At 65.6% G+C, this 14,284-nt stretch overlaps 2 protein-coding genes across 3 annotated transcripts; one reads left to right on the plus strand and one right to left on the minus strand.

Annotated features, from left to right (window-relative positions):
• Positions 1–1,708: 1,708 nt before the first annotated feature.
• On the plus strand, positions 1,709–7,729 carry ECM1 (extracellular matrix protein 1). Its single transcript, XM_082298529.1, has 7 exons — positions 1,709–1,775; positions 3,830–3,892; positions 4,279–4,571; positions 5,195–5,560; positions 6,928–7,148; positions 7,373–7,460; positions 7,547–7,729. Exons 1-7 carry the CDS (start codon positions 1,736–1,738, stop codon positions 7,718–7,720), a joined length of 1,245 nt encoding a protein of 414 aa, XP_082154655.1. The 5' UTR covers positions 1,709–1,735; the 3' UTR covers positions 7,721–7,729.
• A 623-nt stretch (positions 7,730–8,352) lies between these two features.
• CTSK (cathepsin K) lies at positions 8,353–10,938 on the minus strand. Of its 2 annotated transcripts, XM_082298480.1 has the most exons (8): positions 10,835–10,938; positions 10,090–10,234; positions 9,837–9,959; positions 9,602–9,757; positions 9,312–9,530; positions 9,064–9,229; positions 8,863–8,968; positions 8,353–8,780 (listed from the first exon to the last, which is right to left on the minus strand). In XM_082298480.1, exons 2-8 carry the CDS (start codon positions 10,213–10,215, stop codon positions 8,681–8,683), a joined length of 996 nt encoding a protein of 331 aa, XP_082154606.1. In that variant the 5' UTR covers positions 10,216–10,234; positions 10,835–10,938; the 3' UTR covers positions 8,353–8,680. The 2 variants fall into 2 exon arrangements, with proteins under 2 accessions (XP_082154606.1, XP_082154605.1); XM_082298479.1 differs by lacking the exon at positions 10,835–10,938 and having other exon boundaries at positions 10,090–10,275.
• Between the last annotated feature and the right edge of the window lie 3,346 nt (positions 10,939–14,284).

Genomic DNA, 14,284 nt, shown 5'->3' on the forward strand with positions numbered 1-14,284 from the left:
TGTCCCTCGAGGGGGTCCTGCCCCATGGGCGGGGGTCCTGCCCACCCTTGAGAGGGCCCTGCTGTCCCAAAAGGGGTCCTGTCCCACAGGAATGGGGTCCCGGTGTCCCTTGAGGGGGTCGTGGTGTCCCTTGAGGGGGTCCTGCCCCATGGGAGGGGGTCCTGCTGTCCCTTAATGGGGTCCTGCTGTCCCTTAATGGGGTCCTGCTGTCCCTTGGGAGGGTCCTGTCCCCATGGGAGGGGGTCCTGGTGTCCTTTGAGGGGGTCCTGTCCCCTGGGAGGGTCCTGCTGTCCCTTAAGGGGGTCCTGCTGACCCCTGAGAGGGTCCTGCCCACCCTTGAGGGGGTCCTGTCCCCCATGGGCAGGGGTTTTGTCCCCACAGGAGGGGGTCCTGCTGTCCCTTGGGAGGGTCCTGCTGTCCCTTGGAAGGGTCCTGCCCACTTGGGTGGGGGTCCTGCTGTCCCTTAATGGGGTCCTGCTGTCCCTTAATGGGGTCCTGCTGTCCCTTGGGAGGGTCCTGTCCCCATGGGAGGGGGTCCTGCCCACCCTGGAGAGGGCCCTGCTGACCCAGAAGGGGTCCTGTCCCCAGGGAAGGGGGTCCTGTTGTCCCTTGAGGGGGTCCTGTCCCACGGGAGGGGGTCCCAGTGTCCCTTGAGAGGGTCCTGCTGTCCCTTGAGGGGGTCCTGCCCCATGGGAGAGGGTCCTGACCACCCTGGAGAGGGTCCTGTCCCCATGGGAGGGGGTCCTGCTGTCCCCTGGGAGGGTTCAGCTGTCGCTTGGGAGGGTCCTGCCCACTTGGGTGGGGGTCCTGCCCCATGGGAGGGGGTCCTGCCCACCCTTGAGAGGGTCCTGTCCCCCATGGGCAGGGGTTTTGTCCCCACAGAAGGGGGTCCTGCTGTCCCTTGAGAGGGTTCTGCCCACTTGGGTGGGGGTCCTGCCCCATGGGAGGGGGTCCTGCTGTCCCTTGGGAGGGTCCTGCCCCATGGGAGGGGGTCCTGCTGTCCCTTAACGGGGCCCCATCCCACGGGATCCCCTTGGAAAACCCCTCCTGACCTTTTAGGGCTGCGCAACTTCCGTGTTCTATCCTTCCAACAATTTGGGAAAAAATCCAGGTGGATTTTTTGGAGCCTCTTCCCGAGCCGGGGGGAGGAAGGATCCAAAGGATCCCGAATCCAGAGGATCCCAAATCCAAGGGGTTTTGTCCCTTTCTGCCCCCTTTTGTTGGGAGCAGGTGACCGAGGCTGTGACACCTGGGGACACGAGCTGAGTGCCCCCCGCTCTCTCCGGGGGTCCCTCCATGGGTGGCCCCGGGGGTGACTCAGAGGGCGGGGGCCCCAAAACGGGGCAAAACCCGCAAAAATGTGGTCAGACCGCTTCCCCCTGCTGTGACGTAAGGGTCGGAGCGGGGCGGGGGGGGGGGGGGGGGGGGAGAGAGCGGGAAGGGGGGAGAGCGGGGGCCACCAGAGGGGGGGTCTGTGGCTACCAGGTTGACGACCGGACCACCAAGGGTGGGGGGACAGGGCCGGCGCAGCGTCCCCAGCCTGGCGGGGCTCGGGGTTCTGCCGCTGTTCGGGGCTGCGGGATCCAGCGCAGCCCCCCGGGGTCCGCCCGGGGTCCCCCTCCCGGTTCCACCGCGACGTCAGGCCGTGACTCAGCCCCGCAGGATGTGGCCCCACGCCCGACCCGGCCCTTCATAAGGCGGCGGAGCCGGCGGTGACCCTACAGCTCCCGACGCCATGGCGGCCTTCGGCCTCTTCCTCCTCCTCAGCGCCGCCGGTGAGTCCCCGCGGCCCCCGAGCCACGGCCCCTGCACGGCTGAGCCCCCCCCCCCCGGACACCTGGGACCCCTTCCCGAACTCCTGCATCCCTTCCCCGGACACCTGGGACCCCTCCCTAAACACCTGAGATCCCCCAAAGAGATTTGGGTCCCTTTCCCAAACTCCCGGGTCCCTTTCCCGAACTCCTGGGTCCCTTCCTTGGACACCTGGATCCCCTTCCTAAACACCTGAGATCCCCTGATGAGATTTGGGATCCCCTCCCGAACTCCCGGATCCCTTTCCCAAACTCCTGCATCCCTTCCCCGGCCATCCCAAACTCCTGCATCCCTTCCCCGGACACCTGGGGCCCCTTCCCGAACTCCTGCATCCCTTCCCTGGACACCTGGGACCCCTTCCTAAACACCTGAGATCCCCCAAAGAGATTTGGGTCCCTTCCCGAACTCCTGAGTCCCTTTCCCGGACACCTGAATCCCCCCAAAGAGATTTGGGACCCCTTCCCAAACTCCTGAGTCCCTTTCCCAGACACCTGAATCCCCCCAAAGAGATTTGGGATCCCCTCCCGAACTCCTGAGTCCCTTTCCCGGACACCTGAATCCCCCCAAAGAGATTTGGGACCCCTTCCCAAACTCCTGAGTCCCTTTCCCGGACACCTGAATCCCCCCAAAGAGATTTGGGACCCCTTCCCGAGCTCCTGGGTCCCTTCCCTGGACACCTGGATCCCCTTCCTAAACACCTGAGATCCCCCAAAGGGATTTGGGTCCCTTCCTGAACTCCTGAGTACCTTTCCTGGACACCTGGATCCCCTTCCTAAACACCTGAGATTCCCTGATGAGATTTGGGATCCCCTCCCGAACTCCCGGATCCCTTTCCCAAACTCCTGCATCCCTTCCCCAGCCATCCCGAACTCCTGGGTCCCTTCCCCGGACACCTGGATCCCCTTCCTAAACACCTGAGATCCCCCAAAGAGATTTGGGACCCCTTCCCGAACTCCTGCATCCCTTCCCCGGACACCTGGGACCCCTTCCTAAACACCTGAGATCCCCCAAAGAGATTTGGGTCCCTTCCCAAACTCCTGAGTCCCTTTCCCGGACACCTGAATCCCCCCAAAGAGATTTGGGACCCCTTCCCGAACTCCTGAGTCCCTTTCCCGGACACCTGAATCCCCCCAAAGAGATTTGGGATCCCCTCCCGAACTCCTGAGTCCCTTTCCCGGACACCTGAATCCCCCCAAAGAGATTTGGGATCCCCTCCCGAACTCCTGAGTCCCTTTCCCGGACACCTGAATCCCCCCCAAAGAGATTTGGGACCCCTTCCCGAGCTCCTGGGTCCCTTCCCTGGACACCTGGATCCCCTTCCTAAACACCTGAGATCCCCCAAAGGGATTTGGGTCCCTTCCTGAACTCCTGAGTACCTTTCCTGGACACCTGGATCCCCTTCCTAAACACCTGAGATTCCCTGATGAGATTTGGGATCCCCTCCTGAACTCCTGGATCCCTTTCCCAAACTCCTGCATCCCTTCCCCAGCCATCCCAAACTCCTGCATCCCTTCCCCGGACACCTGGATCCCCTTCCTAAACACCTGAGATCCCCCAAAAAGATTTGGGACCCCTTCCCGAACTCCAGAGTCCCTTTCCTGGACACCTGGATCCACTTTCCAAACTCCTGGGTCCCACCTGGGCTCCTGCCCAGGTATTTGGGACACCTCCACGGACACCTGGGTCCCCACCCCGGATGTCGGGGCTGCTGCCCACACACCTGGATCCCTCCCAGATACCTGCAGGTCCCTGTCCCAAACACCTGAGTCCCCTCCTAGGTGTCTGCGTCCCCTTCCCAAACACCTGGGTCCCCTCCTGAACATCTGGCTCCCCTTCCCAAACACCTGGGCCCCCTCCTGAACATCTGGCTCCCCTTCCCAAACACCTGGGCCCCCTCCCCGTTACGCGGCTCCAAGCCCACAGCTTTGGGAGGGTCCCTGCTTGTTGGCCCACGGGTGGGGGATGGAAGGGGAGGGACCCTGCTGACCCCTCCCCCCGTGTCCCCCATCGGTGACAGCGGCGGCCTCGGGGCAGCTGCAGCAGGAGAGGGTGGACCTGCCACCCCCCAACATCGAACGAGGTGAGGAGAGAGATGGGGACACCCAGGGGTGGGGGGGACACAAAGGGGGACACCCAGGATTGGGGGATGCTCGTGGGTGGGTGTGGGACACAAAGGGGGACACCCAGGATTGGGGGATGCTCGTGGGTGGGTGGGGGACACAAAGGGGGACACCCAGGATTGGGGACAGGGGGATGCTCGTGGGTGGGGGGGGGACACGGCGGGTCAGGCTTGGGGGTGGAGGGACGCGGTGATGCAGGAGAACGGGGACACGGACGGTGGGGACACGGGGCGGGAGTGACATGGGGACAGCGAGGGCTGGGACGCCACGAGGGGCGGGCCATGGACGCAGGGAGCAGATGGGGAGAGGGGGGGGCACATAGGGACACCCCCGTGCCCTTTTTCAGTGCTGCAGCAGGAGCTCGAGGTGCCCCCCGACATCCTGGTGGGGGGAGCCCTGGCCCCGCCGCGCAGCCCCCCGCTCTGGGGCAGCGCCCTGGACGGGTTCCCCCCCGCCTGGCCCGTGGCCGACGCCGTCACCCGGCACTGCCGCGACCCCCCCACGGTGCCGCCGCCGCCGCTGCTGCCCCCGACCGCCTTCGCTCACCTGCGCCGGCAGGCGGCTGCGCTGGACGCGCTGCGACCGCGGCTGAACGACTGCTGCCGGCACCACAGCCCGCTGCCCTGCGCCCGCCGCGCCGTGAGCCGGGGACAGGGGGACGGGGGGGACACCGCGGGGACGGGGGGGACACCGCCGGGATAGGGGGGACACCACGAGGACGGGGGGACACCGCGGGGATAGGGGGGGACATCGCAGAGATAGGGGGGGACACCACGGGGATAGGGGGGACACCACGAGGAGCGGGGACAGGGGGACACCGCGGGGACAGGGGGGACACCACGGGAAGAGGGATGTGGGGACACCGCGGGGAGCAGAGACAGGGGGACACCGTGGGGAGGGGGATATGGGGACACCATGGGGAGAGGGGACAGAGGGACACCGCGGGGACACCACGGGAAGCGGGGACAGGGGGACACCGCGGTGACACTGCGGGGAGCAGTACAGGGGGACACCGCGGGGAGCAGGAACATCACGGGGAAGGGGATGTGGCGACACTGTGGAGCAAGGAGACGCTGTGAGGAGGAGGAGGAGGAGGAGGAGGGACACGGGGACACCGCTGGAAGGGGAGGCACTGGGGAGAGCGCTGGGGCAGGGGTGAAGTGGGGACAGCGCGGTCGGCGGGGGGGCGGAGAAGGAGAGGACACTGTGGGGGGAAGGACACGGGGTGACACCGAGGGGGCTCTGCCCCCGCTGCCCCGCAGTGGACGGACGTGCTGGACGGGTTCTGCACGGATGAGTTCGGGGTGAAGACGCGGCAGTTCCACTGCTGCCGCCGGCACGGGGCCGCTCGGCGCCGCTGCTTCTCCCAGGAGACCCCGGCCTCCACCTGGGAGCCCGTCCCCACCTGGGACACCAACGTCGCCTGGGACCTGGTCACCGAGCCCCCCTTTCCCCCCGGCGAGCCCACGGCCGCCAACCTGGGCAACATCTGCGGGCTACGGGAGCTGCGCCCCGGTCCTCCCGGGCCCGGTGCCCGCTCCGGGCCCCGCGTCCGGCTGCGCGTCCGGCTGGAGCGAGAGTACGGCCGGTGCTGCCGCAACGAGAGCCTGAGCTGCGCCCACAGCGCCGTGAGTGGGGACACGGGGCTGGGAGGGGGGACACGGGGCTGGAGAGCGGGGACACGGGGCTGGGAGCGGGGACACGGGGCTGGGAAGGGGGACACGGGGCTGGGAAGGGGACACGGGGCTGGAGAGCGGGGACACGGGGCTGGGAAGGGGGACACGGGGCTGGGAAGGGGACACGGGGCTGGAGAGCGGGGACACGGGGCTGGGAGTGGGGACACGGGGCTGGGAAGGGGGACACGGGGCTGGGAGTGGGGACACGGGGCTGGGAGAGGGACACGGGGCTGGAGAGCGGGGACACGGGGCTGGAGAGCGGGGACACGGGGCTGGGAAGGGGGACACGGGGCTGGGAGTGGGGACACGGGGCTGGGAAGGGGACAGGGGGCTGGGAGAGGGGACACGGGGCTGGAGAGCGGGGACACGGGGCTGGGAAGGGGGACACGGGGCTGGGAGTGGGGACACGGGGCTGGGAGAGGGGACACGGGGCTGGGAGAGGGACACGGGGCTGGGAGAGGGACACGGGGCTGGAGAGCGGGGACACGGGGCTGGGAAGGGGGACACGGGGCTGGGAAGGGGACACGGGGCTGGGAAGGGGGACACGGGGCTGGGAAGGGACACGGGGCTGGAGAGCGGGGACACGGGGCTGGGAAGGGGACACGGGGCTGGGAGAGGGGACACGGGGCTGGGAGTGGGGACACGGGGCTGGGAAGGGGACACGGGGCTGGGAAGGGGACACGGGGCTGGGAAGGGGACACGGGGCTGGGAGTGGGGACACGGGGCTGGGAGAGGGGGACACGGGGCTGGGAGAGGGGACACGGGGCTGGGAGTGGGGACACGGGGCTGGGAAGGGGGACACGGGGCTGGAGAGCGGGGACACGGGGCTGGGAGTGGGGACACGGGGCTGGGAAGGGGGACACGGGGCTGGGAGGGGGGACACGGGGCTGGGAGGGGGGACACGGGGCTGGGAAGGGGACACGGGGCTGGGAGGGGGACACGGCTGGGAGGGAGGGTCGCGGTGTGGAAGGACCCGGCTTAGCCCCGGCGTTTGGGAGGCTCTCAGGTGTCGAAGGACTGGGGAGGCACCGGGAAAAGGACCGAGGTGTCTGGGCTGGCACCCAGGTACCCGGGGAGAGGAGCCGTGTGTTTGGGAGCGCCTCGGGCATGTCCCGGGAATGACCCCTGTGCCCGGAGCGTGACCCAGACGCTCGGAGGCTGGGAAAGCACCCAGGGCTCCGGGAAGGTGACAAAGGTGTCAGGGAGGGACCCCGGTATCCAGGGAGGGGACGGAAGTGTCCCGGGGATGACGCAGGTGTTCGGGGGTTGCTGGAGGAGGGGGGGACACAGTGTCCCTGAGCCCGATTTCCCCTCCGCAGTGGCTGAAGGGGCTGACTCGGTTCTGCCGGGAGGAATCAGCGGTGAAGACGGGGCAGCACCGGTGCTGCCAGCGGGGGGGTCCCCGGGCCAGGGGCCGCTGCTTCGCTGACGCCGCCCCCCACCCCGAATACGACCGGGAGCTGCACAACGTGAGCCTGGCCCGGCCCGGCCCCGCTCTGCTGCGCTCCCTCTGCGGCCCCACGCGGCTCTTCACGCAGAGGTGGGTGGGGGACACCCCAGGACACCCCCGGGGGACACCACGGTCCCCCTCTCCTGTTGGAGGGCACGCAGCTTTCCGGGACTCCTCATCCCCATCCCACCCATCTGGCGACTCTCCATTGCTCAAGAACCCCTTTCCCGGGGGGGGGTCCAGCAATCCATTCCCCCCCACTTTAACCCTCCCTGAGGTGACCCCCACGCTCACACCCGTGTCCGTGTCCGCAGGCGGCCGGTGCCGGAGCTGCTGGGGGCCATGACGGCCGCATGCTGCCCACTGCCCCCCCAGGAACGCAGCGCCTGTGCCCGGGAGCAGGTGAGTGACCCATGGGGGACGAGGGGTGCTGGGGGACACCTCCCCCCCCCTCCCCAACCAGCCGCCCTGACCCCGTTTGCCCACAGCTGTCCCAGGGCATCGCCACGCTCTGTGCCACCCCCGGGGATGCCTGGAGGGACCCCCAGGGCTGCTGCTCGTGGGAGGAACCCGAGCGGCGCCGCTGCTTCGACAACGCCTACCTGAGCCAGGTGACCCTGGGGGCCGCCGTGGCCCCTCCACCCCCCGGCCACGAGGAGTGACCCCCGCCCCCCCCCGTGACAGCATGAGGGGAACAATAAAGATGCTGCAGTGTCACCTCTGAGTGTCCCCGTTGTTTGGTTTGGAGGGGGGGGGGGGGCCCTTATGCCTCAGTGTCTCCATTGTTTCAGGGGGGGCCCCCCCCGGGCCTCAGTGTCCCCACGGGGCCTCGTTCCGGGGTGTGCCGGGGTGTGGATGTTGGGGTGTTTGCACAGTCGGGGTGTGTCAGGCCTGCTGTGATTGCTGTGTTTGGTTTTGGGGTGTGCTGTGCTCGCCGCGCTCACCCCCGTGGTGGCCTCGTGCCCCCCAGGGGTCTCTTGTGTCCCTCTTGGCTGGGATTCTTGTGGCCCCACAGTGTCACTGTCACCCCTCCCCCCCATTGCTGTGATCCCAGGGGGTCCCCGAGTCCTTTTATCTTCCCTAGGAGCCGCCCTTCCCCAGATACTCCGTCCATCCCAAAACTCCCCAGCAGCTCCTTCTCTCCCTGTCCTGCCCCACACGGGGCTCCTTTGGGAAAAGGAAGAATTTTTCCCATCCCCGTGGCCCTTTTCCCAGCACAAAGCAAACCAGTCCCAGCCTTCAGTCCCAATTTTAGTTGAAAAATAAAGTCATATCCTTCTCAGCAGCCTCCACTGGGCTCCAGGGTGGACGGAGAGGGATCCACGCTCTCCGTTGGGAATATTCCCCCTCCACCCCGGGATTCCTGGAGGCAGAGGTTGGTGTGGAACGGATTGGCTGTCATGGATCCGGCCAAGCACAGTCCATGGGAGGGCAAAGTGAGGAAAGCAGAGCTGAGGGGAGCTCATCCCCCATTCCCTCAGGTGGAACGGGGGGCGTCTCTCCCTTTCCCAGGGCCACGAAGAATTCCCCCCGGGAGCACCGTCACCTCTGAGGCTGGGAGGGAAGAGGCTGAGCTGGAGGGCAGGGAAGTGGGTAGGGAAGGGAAGGGCCGGGCAGGCTCGTCACATCTTGGGGAAGCTGGCCAGGTTGGCCACACCGCAGGCGTTGTTCATGTTGCGGGCGAGGAGGACGTAGCCCTTGTTGCCCCATTCCTCGCCCCAGCTGGAGGGTGGAAAAGCAGAGCCTGAGCCTCTGGAAGAGCCCCCCCAGCCACCTGCAATTCCCAATCCCCATCCCACCGTACCTGTTCTTGATGATCCAGTGCTTGGTGCCCTTCTGTGCCCCGTAGCCCACGGCCAGCACGGCGTGGTTGATGTTCTCGGCGTTGCAGCTCTCGTCGTAGTACACACCTTGGGGACACAGCCGGTGTCACCTGGCGCGCCCCAGGTCCTCACGACCCCCCCAATCTGCCCCCACGACCCCCAATCTGCCCCCAGCCCCTCACCCCGGCTGTAGAACTGGAAGGAGGGCAGGCTGGCGTCGATACCCACGGAGATGGGACCAATCCGGGCCACCGCCCTCTTCAAAGCCTTCTCATTCCCCTCGGGAATCTCACGGTAGCCGCGGCACTTGGCCGCTTTCCCGGTGGGGCTGTACATGCAGCTCTCGTCCTGCAGCAGTGGGGCCGGGAAGGTCCTGGTGAGATGGGGGTGGCAGGGAGGGAGGGGGATTTGGGGCTGTCCCCCCTCACACCTGGCCGATGTAGGGATAGGAGGCCTCGGAGTCGATGCCGCGGTTCTGCCGGACGTACTCGAAGGCGTTGGTCATGTACCCGCCCCCGCAGCCGTCGTTGTTGGCCACGCAGTCCACCAGGTTTTGGGGGCTGAGCGGCAGCAGTTTGCCCGTTTTCCTCTTCAGTTGTCCCTCCAGGGCACCCACCGAGCTGAAAGCCCAGCACGAGCCACACTGGCCCTGCGGGGACACACCGGGTGACACCGGGGTGACGCCGGGGTGACGCCCTGCTCCAGGCACACCCGTCTTACCTGGTTCTTCACAGGGGTCACGTAGCCTTTCTTGCGCCAGTCCATGGTAGCCGGGGCTCTCTCGGTCCAGTCGGGGACAAAGAGCGTCTCGTTGTGGCGTTGGTGACCGCGGGGCACCTTCAGCCCTGTCATTGTCCTCACCACCTCCTCGCTGGTCTGGGAAAGGAGCCCTGGGTGGGTGGGAGCACCCACGGGTGGTCAACCCCCAACTCTCTCCCCTTCCAGGGATACCCACCATGTCACCCAGGTGGTTCATGGCCAGCTCGAAGGTGTGCACGCCCAGGGCGTGCTCCAGGTTGTGGGTGTTGATGTATTTGAGGTTCTTCTCCCAAATCAGCCTCCGCCTCACCTCGTCCGCCTGCACCGTGGGACGAGACGCTGCTGGGACAGGGGTCCTGCCTGTGCCCCACCCTGGGGACAGCCTTGTGCCCTGGCATCCAACCCTGGGGACGTCACCGGGGGTCCCAAGCACCAGACCCCCCCCGTACCTGCCCGTTGTACTGCTTGCGGTGGGTTTTCTTCCACAGCTCCCACTGCGTGTCCAGTTCCCGCTCCGGCTGCAACTGGGCCAGCGCCGCAGGGACCAGCAGGGCCAGCAGCACGGGCCACCACATCCTGGGGACCAGCTGAACACTGGGGACCGGGCAGACACTGAGCCGGGGGGCCTGGGTGGGGGCAGGACCCTGTGCCCACCACCACAGCAGGCTGGGGGAGACTGGGACCCTCCTACGGGGTTAGGACCCCCCCTACCCACCCTGCCTTGGGGCCAGCACCCCCTGCCAACCGTGGCTGGGGTTTGGGACCCCTCCCTGCCCCGATTTGGGGCCAGGACACCCCCGCGGGCAGCGCTGGCCGGGTGCCGGCATCACATGAGCCGGGACAGCTGGTTCCCGTTACCGCTGCGGCGTCTTTCCGGCAGCCCGAAGCCAGGGGGGGATTTTTGGGATGCAGAGGGTGCAGGCAGCGGGGGGAGTCCGAGCCATCCTGCCCCTCGCTGGCTTCACCCAGCGGCCCCCAGCTCCCCGTGGCGGAACTCGGACACTTCCCCCAGCCGGGGACCCCCAGGTCCACTGGACGTCGAGTGCCTCAGTTTCCCTTTTTTGTGCCTCCGAGGGTCCCCCCCCGCCTCCACGGGACCCGATTCCCTCTCATTCCCACTGGGATCGATTTCCCTGGGGTTTCAGCCGCCCGCCGCCCCCCTGGCTCTCCCGGGGACCCCTCCCCGCCGCTTACCCCAGCACGGAGCCGTCGGTGGGAGCGCCGGGACGGGGCCTGCGGGAGCCGCGGCCGCTGCGCTTTTATGCTGCTGGATTGAGGAAGTTTGGAGGCAGCCGGAAAATTTTGGCAGGCATCGGGTTTGGATGGGCTGGAGGGAAGGAGGGGACGGGGAGGGGGGACGCGGGGGCTGCCCCCGGCTTCACGTGGTGCTGTGGGACGAGCTGAGTCAGCCCCGGCGCGGGGCTGGCGGCGGGTCCTGCCCGGGACATCCTCCTGGCCCCGGGACGTTCTCCTGGCCCTGGAAGGTTCTCCTGGCCCCGGGACGTTCTCCTGTCCCAGGAAGGTTCTCCTGTCCCAGGAAGGTTCTCCTGGCCCCAGGACTTTCTCCTGGCCCTGGAAGGTTCTCCTGTCCTTGGGTCGTTCTCCTGGCCCCAGGACTTTCTCCTGTCCCTGGAAGGTTCTCCTGGCCCCGGGACATTCTCCTGGCCCCGGGTCGTTCTCCTGGTCCCGGGACGTTCTCCTGTCCCAGGAAGGTTCTCCTGGCCCTGGGTTGTTCTCCTGGCCCTGGAAGGTTCTCCTGGCCCCGGGTCGTTCTCCTGTCCCAGGAAGGTTCTCCTGGCCCCAGGACGTTCTCCTGTCCCTGGGTCGTTCTCCTGGCCCCAGGACTTTCTCCTGTCCCAGGAAGGTTCTCCTGGCCCTGGAAGGTTCTCCTGGCCCTGGGACGTTCTCCTGTCCCAGGATGGTTCTCCTGTCCCAGGAAGGTTCTCCTGGCCCCAGGACTTTCTCCTGGCCCCGGGACATTCTCCTGTCCCTGGAAGGTTCTCCTGGCCCCGGGTCGTTCTCCTGTCCCCGGGACGTTCTCCTGTCCCAGGAAGGTTCTCCTGGCCCCGGGTCGTTCTCCTGTCCCAGGAAGGTTCTCCTGGCCCTGGGACATTCTCCTGTCCCAGGAAGGTTCTCCTGGCCCTGGGTCGTTCTCCTGGCCCCAGGACTTTCTCCTGTCCCAGGAAGGTTCTCCTGGCCCCAGGACATTCTCCTGTCCCAGGAAGGTTCTCCTGGCCCTGGGTCGTTCTCCTGTCCCAGGATGGTTCTCCTGTCCCCGGGACATTCTCCTGTCCCTGCAATGTCCCCCCACCCCATCATCCTTCCCTGGGGACACCCCCCTGCTCCAAGGAGCTCCTCCTGCCCCAGGAGGACCCTCTTGTCCCAGCATCCCACCTTGGGGACATCCTGCTGCCCTGGGGACATTCTCTTGTCCCGGCCTCACACCCTGGGGACGTCCTGCTGCCCTGGGGGACACCCACCTTGTCCCCAAGTCCTCCTCACGGCTGATCCGGGTGGGGCTGAGCAGCCGCTTCCTCCAGGAGCAGCAGGACACGGCAGCTCGGGGACATCGTGTGACAGCAGGAACGGAGGACAAGACCCCACCTCTGTCCCCAATGTCCCCAAGCCGGGGCTGCCTCCCTGTACCCAGTTTGGGGGTCCCAGGCTGGTCCCTGGCCAGGGGAAGGGGGGGGTGGGGGAGAGGGGCCGGACTTGCAGTGACCATCACCTCATCACGTGGCCGGGACAAGGTGGAAGGTGGTGGTGGCACCAGTGGCCTGTCCCAGATGTGCCACACCGGGGACATCACCATCATCATCATCATCATCATCACCATCATCATCATCATCATCTTCCTCCTCCAGCCACGGACCATCCCAAGGAGCAGCAGGGGACAGGGGCGAGGCACGGGGGAGATGGAGCAGCACCAAGGTGGGGGTGTGGCACTGTCACCCCCTCCCCACGGGGGTCCCCAAGAGAGGGGTCACCCCCTCGTGTGACCCAAACCTCAGCAGGGACAGGGGGGGCTGAGTCACCCCCGGAATCATCGCCCGGAGCACGAGGCTCTGACGTGGCCGTGAGTGACCGGCAACCGAGGGGCCAACGGGAGGGGGCAGGGGGGAATGGGGGAGTTACGAGGGTTTTGGGGGGCAAAATGGGGGGAGGGGGGGAATGGAGGGGATGGATGGGGCTGGGGGGGTCAAATTAGGGGGAGGGGGCTTGGAGGGGGCAAAAGCAGAAGGATGAGGGTTGGGGGGTTGAAGTGGGGGAAGGGGATGTGGGGGACAAAGCAGGGAGGGAATGGGAGTTTGGGGGGCCAGAAGGGGGAGGGGGTGGGGATTTGGGGACATTCCTGCAAGCTGGGGGAGAGAAAGAGGCAGAAATGAGACAAAGCTTGGGAAAGAAAAAAAAGGGAAAATCTCTGGTTGGAAAATCTCTGCTGGGCTGAATCAACTGGGCTGGACACACGCGAGGTGTAGGGTAAAATTCCTCCCCCCCCTCCCGGATGAACACCGGAGTTCCCAAAAAAGGGGGAAGGCCTGTCCCTGTCCCAAAAAAAGGGGGAAGGCCTGTCCTTGTCCCAAAAAAAGGGGGAAGGCCTGTCCCTGTCCCCAAAAAAGGGGGAAGGCCTGTCCCTGTCCCAAAAAAAGGGGGAAGGCCTGTCCTTGTCCCCAAAAAAGGGGGAAGGCCTGTCCCTGTCCCCAAAAAAAGGGGGAAGGCCTGTCCCTGTCCCCAAAAAAAGGGGGAAGGCCTGTCCCTGTCCCCAAAAAAAGGGGGAAGGCCTGTCCCTGTCCCCCCCCCGCAGCAGCCCCTGGGGATCAGCCCCTCCTCATCCTTCCCCAACAGATTTGGCTGCTCCAGCTCGATTCCTTGTCCCAGGAGCTGGAAAATTTGGGGGGAGAAGGGGGGCGTTTTTTGCCTGTAAGGGCTCAGGGAAATGGGAATTTTCCTCCTCTTTTAAGAGGGGAAGGGCCCAGGATGTGAGGATGGGATGCTGGGGAGGAGGTTATTGCTGGGGACAGACTTCCCTGGATAACAACATCTCCGAATGGGATGTTCCCACTCACATCCGTAGAGAAATTTGGAATAAAATTTCAACCGAAACAAAGCCCAAACCTTCAAAATCTTCATTTTTCCAGAGGGTAAAAAAAAAAAAAAAAAAAAAAAAAAAAAAAAAAAAAAAAAGCTTCCTGCTCTCCACTTCCAAGAGGAATCTCTCTGGGCTGGTGACACAAAAGGTTTTAAAGCTTCCTACGGGGGTGTTCCTCAGGAATCACAGCTCTGGAATCAGCTCTTGGAAAGGGGTGGGGGGGTCTCCTCTGTTCTTGTCCCCAAGCAGCAGAGAGAACACTCACAACCAGCCTGGGGGTCCCCAGAGCCCCCCCCCCAGCATGCAGGGAAAAGGAGGAAACACCCAAATTCCATTCAAAACAAAAGCAGGCTTCCAGGAAAACTTGGGATTCTTCCCCAGCTGCCGTTGTGCCAAGTTTCCTTCCAAGTCCAGCTCTGCAATTAATTTTCCTGTTGGAATTGAAGCAAGAGGGAAATCAAACAGTTCTTCCAGCCCCCCTGAGGAGAGCAGGGTTAGCCACAAGTTGGTTTTTTGGTTTTTTTTTTCCATGGAAAAAGCCAGCAGATTCCAAA

Source organism: Coloeus monedula (assembly GCF_965178545.1).
Source record: "Coloeus monedula genome assembly, chromosome: 29".
Taxonomy (NCBI): domain Eukaryota; kingdom Metazoa; phylum Chordata; class Aves; order Passeriformes; family Corvidae; genus Coloeus; species Coloeus monedula.

Excerpts from the sequence above, each read along its gene's own strand:
- ECM1 (XM_082298529.1), top strand. The coding sequence starts at position 1,736 with ATGGCGGCCTTCGGCCTCTTCCTCCTCCTCAGCGCCGCCG. Across the intron at positions 4,572-5,194 it reads TGCCCTGCGCCCGCCGCGCC|TGGACGGACGTGCTGGACGG; the intron begins GTGAGCCGGGGA and ends GCTGCCCCGCAG. Across the intron at positions 5,561-6,927 it reads TGAGCTGCGCCCACAGCGCC|TGGCTGAAGGGGCTGACTCG; the intron begins GTGAGTGGGGAC and ends TCCCCTCCGCAG.
- CTSK (XM_082298480.1), bottom strand. The coding sequence starts at position 10,215 with ATGTGGTGGCCCGTGCTGCTGGCCCTGCTGGTCCCTGCGGCGCTGGCC. Across the intron at positions 9,758-9,836 it reads TGAACCACCTGGGTGACATG|ACCAGCGAGGAGGTGGTGAG; the intron begins GTGGGTATCCCT and ends CTCCTTTCCCAG. Across the intron at positions 8,781-8,862 it reads CACTGGATCATCAAGAACAG|CTGGGGCGAGGAATGGGGCA; the intron begins GTACGGTGGGAT and ends TCCACCCTCCAG.